Source organism: Leptonychotes weddellii, chromosome 10 (assembly GCF_054177405.1).
Source record: "Leptonychotes weddellii isolate Sample4059 chromosome 10, ASM5417740v2, whole genome shotgun sequence".
Taxonomy (NCBI): domain Eukaryota; kingdom Metazoa; phylum Chordata; class Mammalia; order Carnivora; family Phocidae; genus Leptonychotes; species Leptonychotes weddellii.
In genome coordinates this window covers 71,924,493-71,950,136 of record NC_138378.1, presented here as the reverse complement: position 1 = coordinate 71,950,136, position 25,644 = coordinate 71,924,493, and the positions used below count along the sequence as shown (strand labels likewise).

The following is a 25,644-nucleotide window of genomic DNA, read 5'->3' as shown; positions in this document are numbered from 1 at the left end:
GTCAATGACATGCATATGTTGAATTACTTTAGGAGAAGTACATTGATACTTTGAAATACACCAAAAAACGAGATAGACTAATGGAGGGATGAATAAATAAATATGTAATATGTCAGTAGAGTAAATATTAATGTCAGAATCTAGGTGATGGGTGTATGGGTTTCACTGTAAAATTCGTTCTTTGCTATACGTTCTAAACATTTAATAAAAAGTTAGGGGGGAATCTATACCTGTAAGAACATACATTACTTTTAACCATTAACAAATACAAAACACAATTTTGTTACTTACTTTCCTCTAGAATGTATCATTCTATGTGTTGTACAAAGTTAATAAATTAGATAATTAAATGGCTTATATAATCAATATACATTCACAACTATAGTTCATCAAATTTATAATAAGTCTGATCTGATTTCATCAGAATATTTACTTTTATTTCCATGCAAGAATAGGGACTTACATATGTCTGACCCAATACCAACTCAAAATAAAAGCCTCATCTATCTACTTCGAGAGCATTCATACTATAAAGAATAAACTGAAAGAAACATCTGGCACTGAATATTTTACAATCCCTCTGAACAAAGAGGAAGGACAGTTAAAATGGAAAACAGGTATTAACCTATGAAATTAGTGCAAATATTCTCAAGTAGCTTCAGCACCTAATTAAAAAATTTGTATCTAAAATTTTAATTTAAAAAATCATAAAACATATAATCGTCCCTAGAACATTTCAACTTCCCAAAACTACAAATGCCAAGAGCTTTATGTAACTTGCCCTCATACCTCAGAACCTTAGATTTTTACCACCCACCTCATCCCTGGACTTCAAGCCTGAACTACCACCTGGTACCTAACAGAATGAGAAATCACAGTAACTGTCTGAGATGCTCTTTCAAAGGCATTTATCTTTTATGAAAAGCAGGCAGTGTAGATATTTGCCAAGAATTATTCTGAACAATGTCACCTCAAATTGGAAAACAGAGTAAACATACTTTAAAACCACAATTAAATCCCTAAGAAGGAAATTCCATTAAAAAAGTTTGTTAATAAAGCCTACACTGTTCTCTGAAAGTATACACTCAATCTCCTTAAGATTTTAAGACTAATGCATGATCTTTTATTTAGTATAAATACAGGAATTTCCAGATTTAAATGTTTTCATTTATCCAAAAGAAAACTCCACAAAGACACTGTTACTAGTTAAAATATAAATCACTAGAAATGCCTCACCTTTGTCAAAACTGCTTATAAATAGTATCAAAAACACACAAACCTGAAAATACCTACTATTGAAGCACTTAAGGACTGTCACAGAAAAATATAAAGAAGAGTGAATTGTCTGGGATGTGCCCCGCACTTTAGTTCAAAAGAAAAAGGGGCCACACAATGGTATTTATTTAGGGGGAAGATCTGCTGTTTATGGAAAAGTCTTATAAGACTTTCACATTTTTCTTATTTATCCTCAGATAATGTTGTAAAAATCTGCTCATCAATAAAAATGGTATAGGAAACAAGTCAATCTCTTTTCCTCTTTTTTTACTATCTATAGTTATTGGCATATTAAAGTTTTACTCAGTTTATTACACATTTGCTACCCAACTGGATGCAAATACCTACAGACTATGATAGGTAATGTTCAATTTAACATTGATCAATAAAACTGATTTGTCCAAATGTAACAACTTCACCCCAATTCTCTGGATCACACATATTCTAAATAAAGCTACTTGGTTTCTAATATTATGCACACCACATTCCATTTTAATTATAACATTCATCTACAAGAAACACAAGGAAAACAATTCAAAACTGTGTTAGTAATTAGTTCTGGTCTGGTCCATTGTATGCAATCAGGAAAGTATAGGACTTAATTAGTTGCTACCAAATTGAAGCAATGAAAAAGGTTAAAAATCAAAGTACTTAAAATTAAAATATGGAATTGCCCCCCTCCCCAATACTACAGGGACACAAAACAACAACTACTGTTCCATCAAGCAAAAGTGGAAAACAAACAGAGAGCATGTGTGTAACCTCACTTACCATCTTTTTGTTATTCTACTTCAACAGGTCAAGAAAGGTGAAGAAAGAGAAGGTAGAAGTAAGAGTCAGAAAAGGCCTAAATAAAATCCTCACTGAAATTTTTAAACATACAAGCAATAGAGACAAATTAGGTAGAGGTCAGATGCAGTACTATATTTTACGGAGTTAATAATTAGGGCCAAATTAACATGGACAGTTATTACTCCTGAATGAAAATTAACTCATTAAACAATTTAAATTTCCAGTTTTTAGTCTATCACATTTCAGCTAACAAAACACAAAAGTATAAGTCAATCCACTAGGCATAGGAATTCCAAAAAGTCAAGTTTCTTTAATTCATTACTGAATTTAAGAACCTTAATTAAGGAAATTAAATAACAGAAAAGGTCTAGCTGAGTAGGTAGAGGGTGAGTTTAGAGTGGTTTTTTTCTAAGCTCTAGTAGTCAAGTTAAATTTGACACAGATTTCTTTTACTATTTTCTACTGGAAGAACAAATTAACTAGAGAGACTTAAAAGATTGAGCAGATTGAACAGAACTGAGCCAACAGAACACAGAATGACAAACCATACAAGCAAATGCTACTGGGGAATTCCTTAGCAAAAATGTCTTAGGATATAGACTAGTTTCATTTCCATCACTTGGCCTTAAAAAGCAAGACAGTGGGAGTGAAAAGATATGTAATCATTTGTGCCATGTTAGGGAATAAAATGGTTATATATGATGTATCTGTACACCTCAAAAATGTTATTATCCATAAAGTATATAAAAAAGAGACATTCTTTAAAAGCCTGATACTGACTGAAAAGTGTGACTGTCCTTATCACAAGTATCGGCTAAATTTTAAGTCGTTCATTTAAGATTAAATTCAATCAGAATGAAAGGCATTCACAAAAAGAGAATAAGGTATCCCCAAAATTTCCCAAAAGACCTTGAAAAAAAAATTATCATACCGAATGTCCCATTTGATTGTAAAATAACAAAACAGAGGCCAGAATCATTCACTACCTTAAGTCTTTAAAAATTTAACCCAGAACCTCAGTTTCAGTTGGCATTTGTATTCATTGTGTAACTCAATTCTCTAGTACCAAGAGCAGAGAGCTACCAAGTAGCAAATATCTCCTAGCTATTACTACCTTCCTAGATATCTCAAACAAATATCCCAAAGAGGTACACTTAACTCGTATTTCAAATGACTCATAATCTAACTGAAGTTCTGCCAAAGACTATCCAGATAGGACCAACAATGCTAGCTTGTTCACAAATAATTCAATAAAAGGGCCCCTCAATTTGACTGCATTTTTAATAATCTGATCCCTAGGCCACCTTAAGAATTTAAGTCAACTGGTGACCACTGTCCTTTTGATTATTCTATTTTTTTCTTTTAAAATATCGTAATTCCCACTTGATTTCCAATTCCTTTAATACGGAGAAAAATCTGTCATCCTTAATGTCCAGTCTCTCGTGTTAAGTACAGTGAGTAGGCAATGACAACCTTCTTCCTCTCTCCTTACAGCAAGATAAATAATGCAAGGCCAACTCAAGACTTGCACTGCTTCTTCCTGTACATTATGGAAATCAGTCACTATATTAGTGAAAAAAGGAACCAATAAGATTTATAACCTGTGTTTTCCTGACTAGTTACATTAAAAGTAGGACGATCAGGGCATGAGAAGGAAGGAAAAGTCTTAGGTCCCAAATAGACACTAACATGTAATGAAAAATATATGGAACTGAAAGACATAAAAGTATCAGGCTTATTTCTTTTAAACATTATATGTAATAAGGGCTTTAAGTCTCTAATACAATATTCACATCAATATAAAAATATTAATAAGAGTTTTACTCCATTCAGAGAGTAATGGCATTTCAGTTTTTGTGTCTTCAAGTGTTGATATAAATTAAAAATATAAGATATTCTGCCTCTTTGCTCTTCATGGTATCAGATCTTAAAACTACTTAATTCAAAGAACACCCCACAAGTTTTGATCCTCATTTATCAATAAATAAAATATTACCTTGATTTCAATGTTTCCCACTTTGGTGGTTGATCTGATAATAGGTCTTCCAACCAAAGCTGGGAAGATGTGTTCTGGAAAGTTAGAGCCTGCATAGCCACACTTCACAAACTGGAAGAGAACAGTAAAAGTGGGTCAGTGTCAAGGTATTTACCATGTCCATTTAAAAACAGCATCTGGAAAATACCACTTTGCATTTATACAATATTTTAAACTTTTGGTGCTTTCAAATTATCTGAAGTAGTTACCCAATCTATCTTATCCTCCTTTTATTTCCTTTATGGCATTGACTACTTAAGAGTTCATGTTTATTTACCAGTTAACTGCTTATTTAGTGCACAAGTCTCCCCACTACAGGGAATGTCTCAGGAAAGCAGGAAGCTTAAGCTGAGCAGTTCATGGTGGAGTCCAAATGCCTCAAAAAGATCTTAGCACACAGTGGTCACACAAGTGAGAAATGGACAGATTCACTCAACAAATGCTAAGAATTTTTTACAAAGAGAAATGTTAGAAACTGAACAGAGGGCGCCTGGGTGGCTCAGTTGGTTAAGCGACTGCCTTCGGCTCAGGTCATGATCCTGGAGTCCCTGGATCAAGTCCCGCATCAGGCTCCCTGCTCGGCGGGGAGTCTGCTTCTCCCTCTGACCCTCCTCCCTCTCATGCTCTCTGTATCTCATTCTCTCTGTCTCAAATAAATAAATAAAATCTTTAAAAAAAAAAAAAAAAGAAACTGAACAGAACTAATGCTTCAATTCTAAAGCAGGCTTTCATTTATCTCTGGCAATTCACTTAAGCAACATTTAACCGAAGCGGGGGAGAAAATGGCATCTGGACTAGCATCACGTTAAAAAAACCATTTTGGGCATTTTTGACTGTTTACACTTTTCTATTTAGATATATGTATTTAGTAATACCAGGTAACCAGAATTTTATATTTGGATAGTGTAGTTCTCCAGTGAGGGCATAACACTGAGTCTGATAATACTTTGTAAGAAACTGATACGCTAAGTGATTTAACAACTACAGTAAAACTGAAAATAGAACCAAGGGTTTTTAATTCTTGTACCAGTAATACAGTCTGTTCAGTCTTATTTTTAAGAGCAGACATTGCAAGGAAAATGCAATTCAAAACTTCAGTGTAGGAGGAGGAAGCTATAGACCAGGAAATATAATCATAATCTCTACCCTCTTCTTTAACAAGTCTTTTTCACGTAAGTTATACTGTGTAAGGATTTTTGTGTCTACTGATGAATCTCAAGTGCCTAGAACAGTGTCTGGCACATCAGAAGTGCATACTATTATCAATGATCAATAAAAATTAAAAGTTTTGCTGTTGATTTGGGAGTACAATACTAGGATTATTTTAATACAGAGAATATGTTTCATGTTGAGAAAAAGTACATTGTTTCATGGCTCCAGGCACCATACATTCTCTGAAAAGAATTAAGGAGAAAAACAGTATCTGAGTGTGACACATGACAGTAATAACAAAAAGGTTGACAGAAACTATTAACCTACCCCTTGACAGAAAGCTACTTTGTACAAGGAACTGTTTTATTTGATGGTGGTAAAACTTAGCAACAATCTTAAACTTACTGACTTTTAAGTAATCCGCCAAAATATAGAATTTTCATATTTCAAAGATCTCTAACACCAACCTTGTTGGGAATGTTGATGAACCACATTTAATTTTAAATAGCCTAGAACATTCTGCCATCCAGAATTTCAAGTCTTTTATAAATAGAATTTTTAAAATATGTTAAAGTCATGACTTATGCAGATTAAAGCTATGAAAAATCTGTCTGAAATACCACCTGAATTCCTATCCTCTCAGTTCACATTTACATTCTAGAATCTACATAAAACATACCGCTCATATACATTTTCTTCCAAACCCACAAAACCTAGTCCTGGTCTGTTAACCTCTGAGCCACCAAGGCTAGGGTATTTTTCAGTTATAGCTATCCGTTTCTAAAACTATGATACAATTCTTACTAGATTATCTTTCAAGGCAATAGTAGGATATGATGACATAGGAATAAATTTTTTTTTTTAAGATTTTATTTATTTCTTTGAGAGAGAGAGAGAGAGAGTACGAGCAGGGGGAGCTGCAGGCAGAGGGAGAGGGAGAAGCAGGCTCCATGCTGAGCAAGGAGCCCGATGTGGGGCTGGATCCCAGGACCCTGGGATCATGACCTGAGCTGAAGGCAGGTTCTTAACCTGAGCCACCCATGTGCCCCAACCATACCCAAATTTCTATATGAATAAAATTTATCATGATCATCAGCCTAATACCAGCATTAGTCATAATTTACCTTATATCCCAAATACAGAAAGCAGATATTAAATTCTTACATTTACCTCAAAATAATGAACAGATAAGGACACTGGGTGGGTCAAAAGTGTCCATTCCAGGCTGAAAATGCTCACTTATATAGTTATAAATGTTTTTAAAGAAAATTATAGAATGAATGACTGAAAAAAGAATCAAGTTTGTAAGGGCCATCTTCAGCATATTAAATATAAGCAAATGATTTAAGACAGAAATCATATTAAAAATTGAAGGTGGGAGGACAAGCCTGGCATGGGAAATAAATCAAATCCTGGTGCAGGGAGGAAGGAGGCTGTGAAGGTTGACATGCTTCCCCTCTCATTCTGAACTACACACACTCAGAAATACACAACATGGCAAATATATAAATAATCACATTTGTCAATGTTTACTGATCATAAATGTCAGATGGGTGGTTTATATCTTAAAATTCTTGTTTGAGCATATTTTAAGGGATGAAATATTTGCCAAGTGACCAAGGTAAAAAGACCTCCCTGAAATATGAGACCCCCTGAAACTATAAAAACAATTGTAAACCCACTTATTCCTGTGCTTTACAAAATAAGGAAAGTTGGCATTTAATTCAAATTAAATATTATCAATCACTTATTAATGAAATTACTTATTCAGCTTAAGCAGTAGCTTACTGGAAGTAGATGCTGCCTAGTAATCCAGCACTAGCACTCCTACAGGGTATTAGATACTCGGTCAAAATGACAAGAGCTGCACTATTTCACATTCTTTCAAATGTGAAAGCATTAATAGCTATAACAAGAATTTAATTAAAATAATCTATTTCTTAATACCATAAAATGAGGACACAATTTGGCATTTCCTTTCTTGCAAAAAGTCAGTACTTTAAAAAAAAATCTAATTCATGTTATAAAATGCAAAGAAATATTCTTTTCTAAACTACTCATTTGGTATCATTTGGTATCATTTTAACCTTGCAATACCTCCCCCAGTCTAATCATTTTAAGACTTGGACTTCGTTCTCTCATTGTGTGCAAGAAGGCTGTGTTTAAGAAATAGATTTTACCATATATAGTTTCCTCTTCATAGCACTGTGGTTTGAACTGGCTCCCTTACTTGCCACTGAGTCATCAAATGGTAAGAACATGAACAGTATAATGTTCTTTCAAGCAAAAATGCAGAAAAAAATGCAACTACATTTGCTCTAAAAGTACCTTTCTCCCCCCCAAAAAATAAACTGGGATTTATAAATTCCATTTGAGCTTATTTAATTTGTATTTTTCCTTTATTAATTTAATCTGATGGTATTGATATGCTCATTAATTTAATTACCTAGTGATTAGTCTCATCTTAATCCACAAAAATATTTATTCTATTTCAAAGCATTTTGCAGAGTGAAGCCAAATTTGTTTTTGGTTTGTTCCTACTTCAAGGACTCCTAAATTCAACATATAAACTAGGATAAATCTGATAAAGCACGCTATAAGCAACAACAAAAGTGAGAATTATAAATGAAAGCATAATTATCCTAGCACTATAAGCTACTTTGTATCATTAGACCCTAAAAATTCTACCAGTCACACATTAAGCACAGGAGTCTTCCCTGTCAGTGAACTATCTTAATGCTGATGAGATCACCCAAGTTTGGTAGCAATACACACCAGGGGCCTGGACCCAACTCTTGAAAGACACCTAAACCTAAGCAGATCTCCAGATTTTCATCTGTCTGGCCATTTTCAGTGGCTCTATTTAGATGGAAGTGCTATTTTAGGTTTGAATGGTTATGAAGATGAAATGCATAAATTATTGGAATCAGGTAAGTTTTCCTCCTCTAAGCCACCCTAAAGAGAGACCCTGGTCTATTTGGGAGCTAATGGGGAAGAGACGCAGGACCAACATCTGGCATGCGATCATAAGAGTCACCCACTCGGAGCATTCCAATTAGGGCCTAGTTAAAAAAAATCAATTTCTCAAATAGCCTGTAAGTCTAAAACCTAAAATGTGTAAGAGGCCAGTTGCTTTAGGGTAACAACTATTTACACAAGTTTTTAGAAATTAAATTTGAACACCTTCTGTAATATTTAGTTGTAGATAACTCAGTATAGCTTCAGGTACCTAAACAAAATCAAGAGGACTATGAAGTATAAGAAGTAAGAAATAATTTCTGTATTTAGAATCTTCTAAATTTTCAGAAATATCACAGCATTCCTAGCTACATATTACATCAGAACTGTTTCTTCATTTGAAGCCAATCATGTCTATAGAAAATCTGGATAAAATTTTAAAGTAACTAGAAAGTAACACCAAATACATAAATTTTGTTCAAATTAAGTACATTTTTCCTTTACTGATCTCTTAAGATACAAGATTCTTAAATTATGGATTAGCCATAAGCCTAATCATTAACATATAATCAGCTTTCTAACTCAGGTAAACTAACGAAATAGTAACAAAAATGAACTCATGGCTAACAATCCTATTCTAATTGAATGGAAAAACTCATACACTATAAATACAGAGCTCGTTACCCTTCAAAGAGGAGGAATCCATTGAAATATAACTGGCTCTGATTTCTAAAGAGAGTATCAGACATATTTTTAAAAATATTTTAAATTCCATTTTTAAAGTTTTAAATTTATTTAGAGGTCAATTTGAGACTACAGGGGGAATCCGGCTACTATTTTTTTTTTTTTAAGCACCTTTAACTGAGTTTTAGCTGTAAAAGTAATAAATGTTGGGCGCCTGGGTGGCTGTCATTAAGAGTCTGCCTTTGGCTTAGGTCATGATCCCAGGGTCCTAGGATGGAGCCCCGCATCGGGCTCCCTGCTCAGCAGGAAGCCTGCTTCTCCCTCTCCCACTCCCCCTGTTTGTGTTCCCTCTCTTGCTGTGTCTCTCTCTGTCAAATAAATAAATAAAATCTTTAAAAAAAAAGGTAAGAAATGTTTATAGTTAATTTGGTTTAAAGACAGTCTCACATGTTTTGTTAAAAAACAAAACAGAACACTTCCCAATAATTCAGAGAAGTCATGAAGTCTTTCCCATCTTCCCTCACTCTTATCCCCCAGGCTCACAAGTAACCGCTTCGAACATACCTCTCCCTCTAAAACTTTCATGTACAAGTCTGTGGACCCAGAACAGTCACATAAATGGGATCATTCTAAAACTTTTTTTTTAACTTAACAATAAATTTTAGATATGTTTCCACAGTGGTGGATCTTTTTTTTTAAGTATCCCATTTTGTATGGATGTCCCATTAAAACTCTTACTATCGTGTTTTTAACTTAGTTCATATAAAACTAGTATAATTATTGCCTGTAAAAGTCTGTAGCACAGTAAGGGCAGTATTATGTCAGTAAATATCAGCTCCCTTTTTCCCCTCAACAATCCAGTTTCCAAAATGTTTTAAAGTTCAAGTAAAATCTTTTTTTTTTTTTTCAGGTGTACAACATAGTGATTTGACAACTCTGTTATGCTATGCTCACCACCGGTGTAGCTACCATATAATGCTATTCAATACCACTGATTATATTTCCTATGCAGTCCTTGTCATCCCTGTGATTTATTCACTCCATAACTGGAAGCCTATTTTAATTTATACGTCACATTTATGGAAAAAGAAAAGTCACAAAATATTGCAACTCCAAAATGGTTAGTAATCATTGTAATGTAGGGGGAAATGATCACTATAGAACTCATCCCAAATAAGTAACATTTCTATCTTCTAATGTGCTACTCCAAATAAGTTATTTTTTAATGGGGGCGAGGGGAGGGAGGTTTGAAAGCAACAACTTTCAAATCAGTGTTTTAGCCAGATTTTTACAATCATTTGCCTTTTTGAATCTTAAAGACTAACATGATCTGTGTTCTGCATCTAAGGGAAAAAAATGGGGGAGGGGATACCAAAATTGGTTAACTTCCCCCAAGGTCCACAATTAACACTTGGGCCTTAAAGGGGTCCTAGATCTCCCAAGATCAATACAACATACTGTCTCTGCGGGGCTGCACGGAGGCCAAATTCCCAGCATGCAGAACAAAAAGTAAATGATGCTTTGCTCAACTGCCCCCCCCCCGCCCCAAAAACTGCGAAAGGGCTGCGGCTCGTTGCATGACAGCACTTCCCTTTTTTTTTTCTTTAAACCCGTTTCCTGCCTCCCGTTCGGTATCTTCAATTATACAGGAAGAGGAAGGCCTCTGGGTCTTTCTCCTTTCTACAGAACCAGTAACCCTGGGAAATGGAACCCTTATCGAACAAACCTACCCAGTCTTTCACCCCTCCAGCCCTTCAGCTCAGTTGTTCCCACTGGGGCGCGGAGCCGGCCACCGTAGGGCAGCGGACTGGATCCCCCTCCAGCGTCGGCCTTGCCCGCCGCCCTCACCCCGAGTTGCGGAGGTGGCAGGGTCGGGGAGACCAGGGCTGGGCTCAGTCCGCTCACTCCCCACGCCCGCGAAGGCCGGAAGCGCTCTCCCGCGCCCCTTGGTCCCGGCGGCCCGAGGGCCCAGGGGTGCAACCTCGGGCGCCGAGGGCCCAAGCGCCACTAGTACATCCCCGCCCGGGCATGTGGCCACGGCTTCACCGCCGGGCGCTTACCCCGGTGCCGTTGTCGCACACCACCACCTTCCTGCCCTGGCTGTCCATCGTCCGCCCGGAAGAGAGCCGCCGCCGCCGCCGAACGACCTACAGCCCCTGCTGCCGGGCCCTTTCCTCTTCCTCCTCCTTCTTCACGGCCCCTCCTTCGGTCCAACTTTTTTCCCCCAACCGGAAGTCGCAGCTAAGCCCCACCCGCCATTTAAGGTACAGTCTGCACGGAAGGGGTGGGGAAATGGGAGGGAGGAGGCCGAAACTGGCAGTAGTGAGATCCAATAAGAGACGGAGAAGTGTCGAGGCCCCGCCCACAACTCCGGTTTCAGCTTCGGCTCCAGCTCAGCCGTAGGGGTCACCGCTCACCCGGGTTCTTCCCTATTGCTTCTAGCTTCTGGAGCTTCGCGGGGCCTTAATGGCGGCAGATCTAGTGGACGTTGCGGCCAAAGGCGCTGTAGGAGTTGAAGGGCCCGCTTACCCGTCTGCAAAAGGGACAGGGAGGTGAAGGACACTGGATCTGTGCGAGATGGCAGTGGAATGTGGCGAGAGGAGACAGCCTGGAGGGTGGAAAGCGGGGGAAACAAACCTTGACATCCACGCTGACCCCACTGTTGAACATAGCTTGGTGTGTCATTGCTTCTAGGCCTCTTCAGGGATCAGAGCTGGGATGGATACACACACATGAAGTCATGCGTTTATACCGATACCTCCAATTCCAGCCCAACCCTTTTTTGCCCAATTTGCCCTTAGTCAAGTGAGCGGGAGTGAGCGCCTACCTTTTCAGCCCCCTCGCTCACCACTTCCCTTCCAGCAGCACCATGTTGCTTCACACCTCTTCACTGTATGTACGTGTTTGAACCCAGAGTCTTGGCCTTGAAATCAGACAACCCTAGTTTCAAATATGGCCCTGCCACTCAAGAATTCTGTGATTTGGATTTATCCTTGCCTATGCATAAGAATACTAACCTCTAGTTCTATGGGTGGTTGTGAGGATAAAATTCTGTGCATAGAGTAAGTATCTATTCAGTGGTAGCTATTGATTATTATTTACATACATTTAAATGTATAATTCTTTCTACCTATAATGGCTCTCCTTTTTTTTTTTAATCGATCAAGAGACTTCTGCTCATGCTCTAAGACCCAGTTGTCACATCTATGAAGGCTTTGCGATAACCTTCAAGATGCTCTTTACTCTCTTTCTTCACTAATTAGTTTACCATGGATATATGAATAATATTATTGTGCTTATGACATTCAACAAATATTGGATGAGTGATATTAAAATTTATCTTGAAAAAATACCAACATTTTTGAGAGGTGAGAACTAGAATTGTGCCCTTCACATGGCTGTACGTGTGCAGTGACTAGAATAAAACTTGGATCATGAACCCCTCAGTCCAGTATTGTAAGACTAGGCTACCTCTCAGTTTTCATTTTGTTCTTTTATTAGACCAGTGGTTTTCAAACCTTTATAAAGGCATAGGTGGCTTTATTAGAATTTAATCTTTTTTTAAAAAAATTATTAATTTATTTTAGAGAAAGAGTCCTGGAGCATGGGGGGCAGGCAGAGGGAGAGAGAGAATCCTTAAGCAGACTCTCTGCTGAGTGTGGAGCCTGATGCAGGCAGGGCTCAATCCCAGGACCCTAAGATCATGACCTGAGTCAAAATCAAGAGCCCACCATTTAACTGACTGAGCCACCCAGGTGTGCCCCTCAAATTTAATCTTATATGGAACCTCAACATATAAAATAGACTAAAGCTGCCATAGTAGTTGAAAGTTTGAGAAATTAGGATGGATAGGAGGCCTCAGGGAAATATGTCTTCTCTGCATCTGCTTCAGTAGTTGTTGAGGTACCTCAGTCTGCTGAACAGTGCATTAGTTCATAAATTGCACATCTTCCTTTTGTGGCCCCAGTGCCTGGCACTGTACAATTTTCCTTGAAGTATATTTATTTGGTCTCAGCACACTGAACTCAAGCATTGCTGTGTCCTTTTATTTTTCCTCTCTATGAAATTAAGTTTCATACTTTTTTTTTTACTTTTTAAGAAATTACATTTTTTGTTTTTTTCCATTATAAAAACAGTACATGCAGATGATAGAAAATATCAACATCTATTCATTGTACTAATGAAAATGCAGCAAACCCTTGATTATGCAAATTCAGATGCAGTACTATTGGTGACAGGCTCCTGCCTTCTATACCAGGCAAGACCTGGTCATTTCACTTTCCTCAAAATAATCTGATCACACATTTTAGGCGATTATTTTGGGGGAGGAGGGTTGGGAGACTTCATTTCTATTCCTCTGTCATGGTTTTATGTATATTATTCCACATAAAAATCTTGCTATGTGGATATCCCCATTTTACACATAAGAAATGAGGGCTTTAAAAAAATTAAGTCTAGTAAGGTCATAGGATATGAGGTCTACATAACAGAAATCAATGTATTGTTACATGTCATTAGTGAACAATCCGAAAATGAAAGAACATCAGAAAAATCCAAATAAATTTAATGCAAGACCTATATACTGAAAACTACAAAACACTGCTGAGAGAAATCAAAGAAGATCTAGATAAGTAAACATACCATGTTCATGGATTCAACACTCATTATTAAAATGACAGTTCTCTTCAAATTGATCTATAAATTCCAATGTAATCTCTATCAAAACCCCAGCAGGTTTTTTTCTTTTTAGAAATTGACAAGTTTGATCCTAAAAATTATATAGAAATGCAGAAGAGCCAGAATAGCCAAAATAATTTTGAAAAAGAAAAGCAAAATTGGCAGACTTCCACTGATTTCAAACCTTATTATAAAGCTACAGTAATGAAGACAGTATGATAATGTCATAAGGATGGACATAGAGATCAATGGTACAGAATAGACAGCACAGAAATAAACTTATATTTATGGTCAATTGATTTTCAACAAATCTGGTAAAAAAAATTCAATGGGGAAAGGGTAATCTTTTTTTAAACAAATAGTACTTGGACAACTGGATATTCTTATATGTGGAGGGAAAAAAAGAACTTTGATCCTCACCTCACACTAAACACAAAAATTAATTCAAATGGATCATAAATTTAAATTTAGAAGAACTGGGGAGCCTGGCTGGCTCAGCTGGAAGAGCATGGAACACTTGATCTTGGGGTTGTGAGTTTGAGCCCCACATTGGGTGTAGAGATTACTTAAAAAAATCTTTAAAAAAATTAAAAGATAAAAATAAATAAATTTAGAAGAGCTAAAACCATAAATTCTGGAAAAAAAGACAAAAATCTTTTGATGTTGAGTTAAGCAAAGATTGCTTAGATATGACACCAAAATCATGATTCAAAAAAGAAAAAAATGATAAATTGGACTTAACAGAAATTTAAAACTTTCAATTCATGTATTAAGAAAACCAAAAGACAAAAGATTTTTGCAAATTACACATCCAACAAAGAACTTGTCTCCAGAATAAATTAAGAACACGTAACAATAATAAGACAAATTACCTAACATTAAAGGGGGTGAAAGATTTGAATAGACATTTCACCCAAAAAGTTTTATGAATGGCTAATAAGCACATGGAAAGATACTCAACATCATTAATCATTAGGGAAATACAAATTAAAATTATAATGAGAGTGGTGGCCTGCAGGCAGCAAGGCCATGGGTGGCCTGGGGCTTGTGCTCCTCTGCTAGGCTGGCAATGCAGGGCCCCCTAGGCACTCCAGCTGGGACTGCCACGCAGGCTGCCCTCAAGGCTGGTGGGAACTGCAAGGCAAGAGGCTTGCACTCCTGCACAGTTTTGGCATCTTCTTGCGAGGGCTGCTACGTGCAGTGGCCTTCAGCATGTTGATGCTCAAACCAAAGAACCAAATCATGAAAGACGTCCCTTTTGAGGATATGGTTTTTAGACACTTCCAAACAAGTTATAGGAATGTTGTTCATCCACTTTGCAAATGTGTACCTAGCAGATCTCATCGAAGAGGTCCCTTGTTCACATCACCTTCCTCTTGGGACACAACTTTTGGCAAGTTGCTCATCTATGTGGGCGTACAGGCCATGAGCACCTTGGTCGAGTAGTAGCAGTGGGAGCCCCTGTGTTTGGATGAATGTGGAGACCTTCTGCAGTGTGTAGCCCAGGTCCAGCAGTGTGCTTTTACATCTTGGTCATGATTTTTGAAAAGTCTGTCACCTTCACTGTCCTCTTCATGCTTCAGTGGAAAAAGGTGGCCCATTGAGCCATTGAAAACCCAGATCTGAAAGTGGCCATCGTCCTGCTGATCGCCCTCTTCTTTGTCAATGCTTTAATGTTTTGGATAGTGGACTACATTCCTAAATTCTTCAGCAGGCCCACTTGAAGAATAAATGCCATCTTTTACAAAGCCACGGTATCATATCTAGGAAAAATAAGCAGTAATTCCATATCATCTAACATTCAGTCCATATTTGTATTTCCCCAGTTGTCCCTACCACGTTTATAGCTGTTTTTCTTCCTAAACCAAGATCCAATCAAGGTTCAGAGATTGTGTTTGTTGTTATGTCTCTCTCTTTTTTAAAAAAAGATTTATTTAGTTAGTTAGTTGAGAGAGAAAGAGAGAGAGAGAGCACAAGTGGGAGGAGCAGAGGGAGAGAGAATCTCAAGCAGACCCCATGCTGAACATGGAGCCTTGGGTGGGCTCCCATGAGATCATGACCTAAGCAGAAACTAAGAGTAGATGCTCAACTGACTGAGCCACCCCAGCACCCGTTGTTAATCTCTTTAATCTCTTAATCTAGAATAGTCATCCCACTTTTTTTTTTCATGGCATTAACTTTTTGAAGAGTTCAGATCATTTGGCTATAGAAATGTTCCATGTCCTGGATTTGTATGATTGCTTTCTTGTGGTTGGTTACATTTTTAAGTGATGTTTATACATAATGTTGTTATGGCATTTGATGGTACTATAGACAGGATGTGTTACATGGACATTCTTTGCTTTTGATAATATAAAATTAACATTGAATTGATATCGGAACCAAGCAAAAATCTTGCAATACTATAAATAATGTTATTGCCTTGATTTAGATCTAGCCTAGAAAGAGTACAATTGTTATACACACATATGCACACACACAAAAGTAGGAATCTGTGATTTATGATTCCATAACTCTGTTGGGGAAGGAAATAAATATTATGAAAGTTAATAAACTAAATGCTTTACTATCCAAGTTCCTGACTTTATTTATTTCTTTATTTTAAGTAGACTCCTGCCCAATGTGGGGCTTGAACTCATGACACTGAGATCAAGAGTTACATGTTCTACAGACTGAGCCAGTCAAGTGCCCTTTTTCTGAATTCATTTAGCCTCTTACTTGTTTTTGGATTCCTGTATAACATAAGTACATCTCAGGGTTAGAGGAAAATAATTCTGAAGAATTTATGTGTTTTATGATTAAATAGTTTTAAGGGTTTTTTAAAAAAAGATTTTATTTATTTTAGAGAGAGCATTATCAGGGAGAGGGGCAAAGGGAAAGGGAGAGAGAGAATCTCAAGCAGACTCTGAGTGTGGAGCCCAACTCAGGGCTTGATCTTACAACCCTGAGATCACATCCTGAGCTGAAATCAAGCGTCGAATGTTCAACTGACTGAGCCACCCAGGCACCCCTAGGTTAATAATCAATCTGATTACTGTTTTTGGCTTTTATTGTGGAAAATTTCAAACACATATAAAAGTATAGTATAGTAAAATGAACCCTATAAGCCCGTCAGCTAACTTCAGCTAACTTCTGCAACAATCGGCTTTCTGCTGTTCTTGTTTCATCAATTTCCCTCCACGCACAGTTTTGTTGTTCTTGTTTGCTGGAGTATTTTAAAGCAAATCTCAGGGATCATACCTTACCTCCTTTGTATACTTCAGTATGTGTTTCTAACACATACTGACTTTTAAAAACATAATCACAATAACATTATTATAGCCAATAAAATTAACAAATTCTTATTATCTCCTAATATTCAATCCATATTTAGCTTTCCCCGGTTGTCTCCAAAATGTCCTCTTTCTTCTCTTTCATTTGGTTTTTTTCAATCAGGATCTAAATAAGGCCTGCACATTGCATTCAGTTGATATGTCTCTTAAGCCTATTTTAGTCTATGACACTTCCCTCTCTCTTTTCTTACACCATATTTTGGGTGAAGAACCTGGATCATTTGTCCTCTGGAATGTCCCGATTCTGGATTTGGCTGATTGTATCCATGCAATGTTGTTTGTCTTATTCCTCTAGCTTCCATGTTTTCTAGAAATTGGTGGTTAGATCTAGAAGTTTGGTTAGATGTAGGTTCAACTATTTGGTAAAAGTATTTCATGGGCAGTGAGATGTACTTCCTATTGCATCACATTTGAAGAAACACAATGTGTGGATGTCCCAGAGTTAGTGATGTTAAGATTATTCAGTGGATTTTGGTTTTATCGAATGATATATTACAGAGTTCCCCATGAGCTTGCCACTTAATAGTTTAAGCAGTCATAAATGATTGTTGCCTGACGGGATCAGAAAACAATCAAGTCGTTTGCCTGACCCATAATTTTTCATTTCCAAAGCTAATAGGTTTTGACCTAATTAGCCACTGCAGTTGCTTTCCAATGGAAAAATTATAGTTTTAAAACTAGGTTAATTAAATGATTTTTTAAAATCAAAAAACAAATCTCATAGGCACTTAGTGTGTATAAGCCATAGTTTTAGTTGGCATTTTAGTTGTGATATTCTTCATTCAAAAGGTTCATATTTCTCCCCTCATCTCACCATGTACAAAAATTAACTTGAAATAGATCAAAGATGTAAATTTAAGAGGTAAAACTATGAAAACTCTTTAAAAACTTAGGGGGTAGTGGTGCCTAGGTGACGCAGTTGGTTAAGTGTCCGACTCTTGGTTTTGGCTCAGGTCATGATGCCACGGTCGTGAAATCAGGCCTCACATTGGCTCTGAGCTCAGTGTGGAGTCTGCTTGAGATCTCTCCCTCTGCCCCTCCCGTTCCTGCTCTTTCTCTCTCTCTCAAATAAATAAATCTTTTTTAAAAAACCACAGGGGGTAAATCTTTATAACCTTGAATTGGGCAATGGTTTCTTAGATGTGATACAAAAGCACAAGCAATAAAAGAAGAAATTGACAAATTGGACTTAATCAAAATTAAAAACATTTGTGCTACAAAAGATACCATCCAATGAGTGAAAAGACAACTCACAGGATGGGAGAAAATACCTGCAAATTGTGTACCTGATAAGGGACTTGTATCTAGCATATATAAAGAAATTTTAAAATTCAATAATAAAAATAATTAAACCAATTTGAAAATAGGAAAAGGATTTGAATAGACATTTACCCAAAGAAGGTATACAAATTGGCCAATAAGCTCATGAAAAGAAATTTAGCTTGATTAGTATCAAAGAAACCATCAGGTAAATGCAAACTACAGTGAGGTTTCACTTCACACTCACTAGGATGGTTGTAATCAAAATGACAGATAATAACAAGGGTTGACAAGAATGTGAAGAAATTAGAACTCTTGTCTATTGCTGGTGGGAATGTAAAATGGTGCTGGTGAGAATGTAGAATGGTACTGCTGCTTTACAAAGCAGTATGGAAGTTCCTCAAAAGGATAAACACAGTTAACATATGATCTAGCAATTCTACTCCTAGATATATACCAGAGAAAGAAAACATATGCACATACAAAAACTTGTACATAAATGTTCATAGCCACATTATTTATAAAGGCCAAAAAGTGGATACAACCCAAATGTCCATCAACCAATGAATGGCTTAACAAAATGTAGTGTGTTCATAAGCACATAATGGAATATTATTCAGCTGCAAAGAGGAGTGTAGTACTAGTACTGCTACATGTTATCACATGGATGAACCTTGAAAACATTATGGTAAGTGAAGGAAGCCAATTACAATTCCATCTATAACTTAGGATTCCATTTATATGAAATATCTAGCAATTTTTTTTTTAAGATTTTATTTATTTGCGAGAGAGAGAATGAGAGACAGAGAGCATGAGAGGGGGGAGGGTCAGAGGGAGAAGCAGACTCCCTGCCGAGCAGGGAGCCCGATGCGGGACTCGATCCCGGGACTCCAGGATCATGACCTGAGCCGAAGGCAGTCGCTTAACCAACTGAGCCACCCAGGCGCCCTATATGAAATATCTAGAATGGGCAAATTTATAGAAACAGAAGATACATTATGGTTGTCTAGGACTAGGTTGGTGGGTTGTGGGGGAGGAAGAGAGAAATGAGGAATGACTGCTAATGGGTATATGGATTCTTTTTGGGAGAATGAAATGTTCTCAAATTGCTTATGGTGATGGTTGCACAACTCTATTGTAATATTTACTTATTTTTTCTAGTTTTATTGAGATGGAATTGACATATAGTGTTGTATATATTTTAAATAAGTGAATTGTATGGTATGTGTATTATATCTCAATAAAGCCTTTTTTTTAACTTTCAGGATAAAAGCTAAAGTAGTTCACTTTACAGGTGAAGAGAACTGCAAGGACAAAGACTCCCTGAGGCCAAAAAAAGGAATGAACAAATGAACAAAAGAAAGAGAGAAAGAAATGAAGTTGCTAGACTGATTGACAAATACTTGTAAGTTGGAGAGCAGATGGAGGAATGGCAGTCATTAAACAAACCTTAGAAAGCTTAAAACTTAATGCCTGAGGTTGGGAAGGGGAAAAAGCAAGCTTCTTCTTGAGGCAGAAATCTGAAAAGGAGTTGACTAAAAATGGTTTAAACGTTAGCTGGACTCCTAAATATCCTCCTTCAGCCCTTGCAGCCAGATGACACCCCGCCCTGCCTCCCATGCCATCCCTTCTGTCATGGAATGGAGTGGCTTTTCTCTAGAGTGAGTTAAAGCCAAAGGACTTTGTTCTCAGGGACAGACACAGTTGGGGACTACAGGGAGACTAATGGGAAATCTACATCCAAAACAGTGAGACACCCAGCCTCCTTCCTACTGAACTGCTAATAAACTGGTAATCAGTTTTCCTATAGACACTGACAGCTGGGGATCCTTCTAACAAAAATAGTCAAAACTCTGCTAGGTCATACTACAGTAAAACCCACGATCAACAGGACTCAGTGCCCAACACACATCTTCCAGTCAGTTTTTCAGTCTTTCTCTCCTAAATATCATTGGACAACCTAAGATCATCAAACACTTCAAGAGAACCTCTAACACCTAAGACAAAAACGAAAACAGTGACAATGTAGGAAGCAGAAGAGAACTTTTAAAAATCATTATAATTAATATCTTTGTGTCTTCAGAGGGATAAGAAAATTTTAATGTGATAGGAGAAAAAATTCAACAGAAAGGTTGGAACATAAAGCTTAAGACACTTTCCATAAAGTAGAGTGAAAAGACAATAAAATGGAAAAAAAATAGGAAAAAAATTAAATTAGAGGATCAGGCCAGGACATTTTTTTTTTTAAGATTTTATTTATTTGAGAGGGAGCAAGATCATGCATGAGTGGGGTGGGGCAGAGGGGGAGGAAGAAGCAGACTCCCCACTGAGCATGGAGCCCAATGTGGGGCTCGATCCCAGGACCCTGAGATCATGACCTGAGCCAAAGTCAGACACTTAACCAACTGAGCCACCCAGGTGCCCTAGGCCAGGACATTTAATATCAGAATAATAGAATTTACAGAAAGAAAGAATAGAAAATAGGAGGAAAAAAAGAATTTGAGAAATAATACAAGATTATTTCCAAGAACAGAGAAACAATTTTCTAGACAATGCTCCATTTCTCAGAAAGTTATTGAAGGATGTACTCCTGGAAAATGAGGCAGTTATTCGAGAAATACGAAATCATGAGAAGTAGAAAACCAGGGATTCACCAAGACAGAAGTGAGATAAGAATTCCATGACTGATGGTAGAACAAAAATCCCAAGGAATCTGCTGTGCATCACTCTAGAGTCTGAATCAGGACAGAGTACTTCAGGAGGGAAATCAATCTCTCCCTCACTTCCCACATACATATACACACTAGATCATCTGATATATTTTAAGACTTTGAGGGGCACCTGGGTGGCTCAGTTGGTTAAGCATCTGCCTTTGGCTCAGGTCATGATCCCAGGGTGCTGGGATTGAGCTCTGTGTTGGGCTTCCTACCCAGCAGGGAGTCTGTTTCTCCCTCCCCCTCTCCCTCTGCCCCTCCGCACCCTGCTTGTGCTCTCTCTCTCAAATAAATAAATAAAAGACTTTGGGAGCTGTATATATGTACTTCTAGTGGAAAGTTTGGTGATAAACTAGTGATTACTTCTTAAACAGAGGAAAAATAAGACAATGATTAAATCCAGGGAAAAATTTTAAATTGTAATACAAAAGAAATGTTATTATGTATACTACATGGCTCAGTATGAGTGTAAATACCAAATAATGGTCTAATCAAATATTATGATATTTGGATGCTAGGAGGATGAGGGGAAGGGAAGTGCATGTGTATTGGGGAGGAGTTGTAATGGAGTTAAATGATCTTTCATAGCAGATGGTTAAGGGATGGTGTTTAAACTGAAAAATATCAGGCACCTGGTGGCTCAGTCGGTTAAGCGTCCGCCTTCAGCTCAGGTCATGATCCCAGGGTCCTGGGATCGAATACCATGTTGGGCTCCCTGCTCCACAGGGAGTCTGCTTCTCCCTCTGCCCCTACCCCAACTCATTCTCTCAATCTCCCTTGCTCTTGTGCACTCTCTCTCTCAAATAAATAAATAAAATCTTTAAAGAAATAAACTAAAAAAGATCAAGAAATAGCTGAAGAAGTATGTTCAGAAATAAGGAGTTAAGGGCACCTGGGTGGCTCAGTTGGTTAAGCGACTGCCTTCGGCTCAGGTCATGATCCTGGAGTCCTGGGATCGAGTCCCGCATCGGGCTCCCTGCTCAGCAGGGAGTCTGCTTCTCCCTCTGACCCTCACCCCTCTCATGCTCTCTCTCTCATTCTCTCTCTCAAATAAATAAATAAAATCTTTAAAAAAAAAAAGAAATAAGGAGTTAAGTATCAGAAGAAATAACTAAGAGTTTAAGGTAGTTGCCTTGGGGAAGCAGAAATTGAGAGTAGAGAAGATAAGGCCAGCACTGGATGTTCAACATTATCAGCTTTGTAAAACCATTTGACTTTTTTTGAGATTTATGTACTTATTTGAGAGAGAGAGCATGCACGTGAGTCAGGGGAGGGGGCAGAAAAAGAGGGAGAGAGAATCTCAAGCAGACTCCCCTCTGAGTGTGGAGCCCTGAGATCATGACCTGAGCCGAAATCAAAAGTCGGCCACTTAACCAACTGAGCCACCCAGGTGCCCCTGGACTTTTCCCCTAAACTTTTCCAGGCTATTTAATCAAGTTACTTACAGTGTGCACATTCCTGGGAATACCCCATCGTAGCAACATTGTTTATTTCCAAATTTTTCTGCATTCAACTTAAAAGGTGTTTCTTCCCAAGAAACTGAACTTTTTCGTCATATGGGCTTGATCAAATAGGAGAACTGGGTTCATAAAATGGATTCATTGCAAACTTTATAAATCATAGACATCAGTAAAGAAGTTCTTTATTCCATCTTATTGCCTTATGTCATGAAGCATAATAAATCTCACATGACCTGCAGTAACAAATGCTGAATCAAACCACTCCTTGAATTTGTCCAAAGTTTTCAGATCTATGTTGTATGACAGCCACATGTTCTCATCTACGAGGTTGAGAGCAGTATGAGCTATGAATGGTTCAGATGACAATGATCATCGTTGGATTCTGTTTTTCCAGCTGGCAAAAACTCCATTTCAAAAACTGGAGTATCATGATGGCAGAAGCTTTCAGACATTGTCTTCAATAGATAACTCCTGCAAGGAACAGCCGGTCAGTTTCCACCGCAGACCCCTGCTGGGCAGCCTCTGTTGGAACTCCCTGAAAACCATTTGACTTTTTAACGTGTGTGTGTGTGTAGTGTAGGTTGAATACCCAGTACTAAATAAACAATGGCTAATTTTTTGCTTTTTGGCTTTCTTTTTATCAAGGCTTCATTACCCTATGCAACATAAATTGCAAGATCAGATGGTATCTTGCTTAAATTAATTCTAACCCTTGGTTTGGGAGCTTCCTTAGGCTTCTACATACAGTATGGACAACACTCTAGCATAATCTCATTAGCAGCAGTTTTACAAATTTTACAACCTGATTATATATGTTGCTACCTCAACGCAGCTACTTACTATTGATTCTTACAGGCTTCTATTTCCAAGTTTAATTTTCTGTCCTTGAGGTTTGCTGACTGACAGGTACACAAGGACTCTTTTATTGCATAAATTTTATTACAAGTTGTATAAAAGATCTACACTATAATAAAAGGTATATTGCATAAATACCATATATAAAACATATATCCAATATAATACATGTAATAAAACTTGTGTCTATGGGGTATATTATAAAATGATATTTAATTTTAGTGAAGATTATTAGAGGTTTTTTAGTGGAAGATAGTGTGGATACCCTGCATTATTCAATGCAAATTCTATTAATCCAGATAGTTTAAAAAGAATACAGATTCTTCTAAAATACACATACAATGATATATATTTTCCATGCCCTTACTTAGGTATGTAAATATATGTAAAAAGGATAAGCTGATATCCTCTTGGGAGAGTACAAAATTTGAAAGGGATCAAAAAGGACTTACCTTAACTAAAATATTCCAGTTTTTTTTTTTAAACAGGGGGGATGTTTTCATGTATTTCCCATGTAATTAAAATTAACATTTAGGGGCGCCTGGGTGGCTCAGTTGGTTGAGCAACTGCCTTCAGCTCAGGTCATGATCCCAGGGTCCTGGGATCGAGTCCCGCATCGGGCTCCCTGCTCTGCGGGGAGCCTGCTTCTCCCTCTCCCACTCCCCCTGCTTGTGTTCCCTCTCTCGCTGTGTCTCTCTCTGTCAAATAAATAAAAAAAATAAAATCTTTAAAAAAAAAAAAAAATTAACATTTAAAAAATCTAGGGCGCCTGGGTGGCTCAGTTGGTTAAGCGACTGCCTTCGGCTCAGGTCATGATCCCGGAGTCCTGGGATCGAGTCCCACATCGGGCTCCCAGCTCGTCAGAGAGCCTGCTTCTCCCTCTGACCCTATCCCCTCTCATGCTGTTTCTCTCTCTCTCTCTCTCTCAAATAAATAAATAAATAAAATCTTAAAAAAAATTAAAAAATAAAAAATAAAAAATAAATCTAATTTAAAATAAAATTTTATTAAGGTACAATACACATGCAAAAAAATGCACAAAGGACACTTTTACATTCAAGACATTTTCACTAAGTGAATCCAGCTATGTAATCACACCGAGGTCAAGAAATACAATATTACAAGCACCCCAGAAGATGCCCCCACACCTCCTCTCAATCACTGTCCCCCCTCTTCATCCCAGAGGAAAACATTACCCACCTTCTAACAACAAAGATGAATTTTTGACTTTATGTAAATGTAATCATTATGATATATATTCTTTTGTCTCATTTGTTTGCTCAACATCCTGTTGTAAGATCCATTCATTCTTGTTTCCTGAGGCTGTCATTGCACTCAGAATTGGGCTATTAACAGATGACTTTTTAAATAAGGGTTCAGTGCCCCTAAACAGTTTTTTTTTTAAATAACTAAGTATGTTTGAATTTCACTTTTCACATGATTTAGGGGGAAAAATTATGCCGGAAAATAGTATCCAACCATCAACATGTAAGCTCCTGACCTCCAAGTGATCTATCATCACCAAAAGACAAGTAAATTATCAGAACAGCAGAAGTTTTAATTTAAGAATCATTTGAATTATCTAGATAAAATGCGTAAAATTTGATTAAATTCAGAATTTATGTTTAACCTAAATAAGATATTCAGTTGATATTCAGTTACTTTGACATCGTGATTAAAATCTGATGGAATAGCTTACTACTGAAAAGAAACACGAAGCTTGTGGGGGCAGTGATATATTTAAATCTCTAATGAAAGATTAAAAAGGGATATGTTCCATGGCCAAACCCCCCAATAGCAGCGTGAGGAACAGCATGGAGCTTTTGTCACAAGCTCTTTCAGGACTTGAAGCTTAACAAGTCTAAAATAAAAATATGTGAGTTTATAGACATGAAAATAGAACCTAGTAAAACTAAGCCTGGGCCCTGCCTCTGCCATTGGCCTGGAGGCTTAGGATCTGTTTCTTCTACTTCCTGGGATTATTTCTTGTCTGTGTTATGGTGTTCCTGAGTCTAGCTGAGATCTTAGCCTACAACTCCCAGATGAAGCCGTAAACCGTCTTCAAACTCTGACTCATCTGCCGACCTGTATTACAGATAAGGCGTAGACAGCAAGAGGACTGAGCAGGGAGTTAACTCTCTTTCTACCACTGCTAAAGCTGCATAGCAATAGAATCCAGTGGTTTCCAACCTTTCCAGGAGGAAGATCCCACTGAATGCACTTTGCTGCTTAGCTTTGGTTGTTGCTCTGAACTGTTGCCAGGCAGAGCCCATACTCTCTGTGCTCAAGATGCACAGGTGATTGTCAGGCATGTGTCCCAGTTAACTGTTGGTGGCACACCCTGAAATCATCAGTATCCCTGTTTTGAAATAACGGTATCACTGTTCTCTTACAAAATATTAAAAATAGCCCTCAGATACCTGTGACGACTTTCAGATTTGTTACCACGG

General features: G+C 37.5%; 1 protein-coding gene and 2 pseudogenes across 1 annotated transcript in view; 1 reads left to right on the top strand and 2 right to left on the bottom strand.

The window, feature by feature from the left end:
* ACTR2 (actin related protein 2) overlaps nucleotides 1-11,148 on the bottom strand; it is a 37,581-nt gene extending 26,433 nt beyond the window's left edge. The window contains exons 1-2 of the mRNA XM_081833609.1: nucleotides 10,957-11,148; nucleotides 4,064-4,174 (exon numbers count right to left, since the gene is read on the bottom strand). Of these exons, the coding sequence (XP_081689735.1) occupies nucleotides 4,064-4,174; nucleotides 10,957-11,004 (159 nt within the window). The 5' untranslated portion in view covers nucleotides 11,005-11,148. The remainder of the gene's footprint in view (nucleotides 1-4,063; nucleotides 4,175-10,956) is intronic.
* A 214-nt stretch (nucleotides 11,149-11,362) lies between these two features.
* LOC102725957 (store-operated calcium entry regulator STIMATE pseudogene) lies at nucleotides 11,363-15,297 on the top strand (annotated as a pseudogene).
* A 6,999-nt stretch (nucleotides 15,298-22,296) lies between these two features.
* LOC115937450 (trafficking protein particle complex subunit 2-like) lies at nucleotides 22,297-22,791 on the bottom strand (annotated as a pseudogene).
* Nucleotides 22,792-25,644: the final 2,853 nt, after the last annotated feature.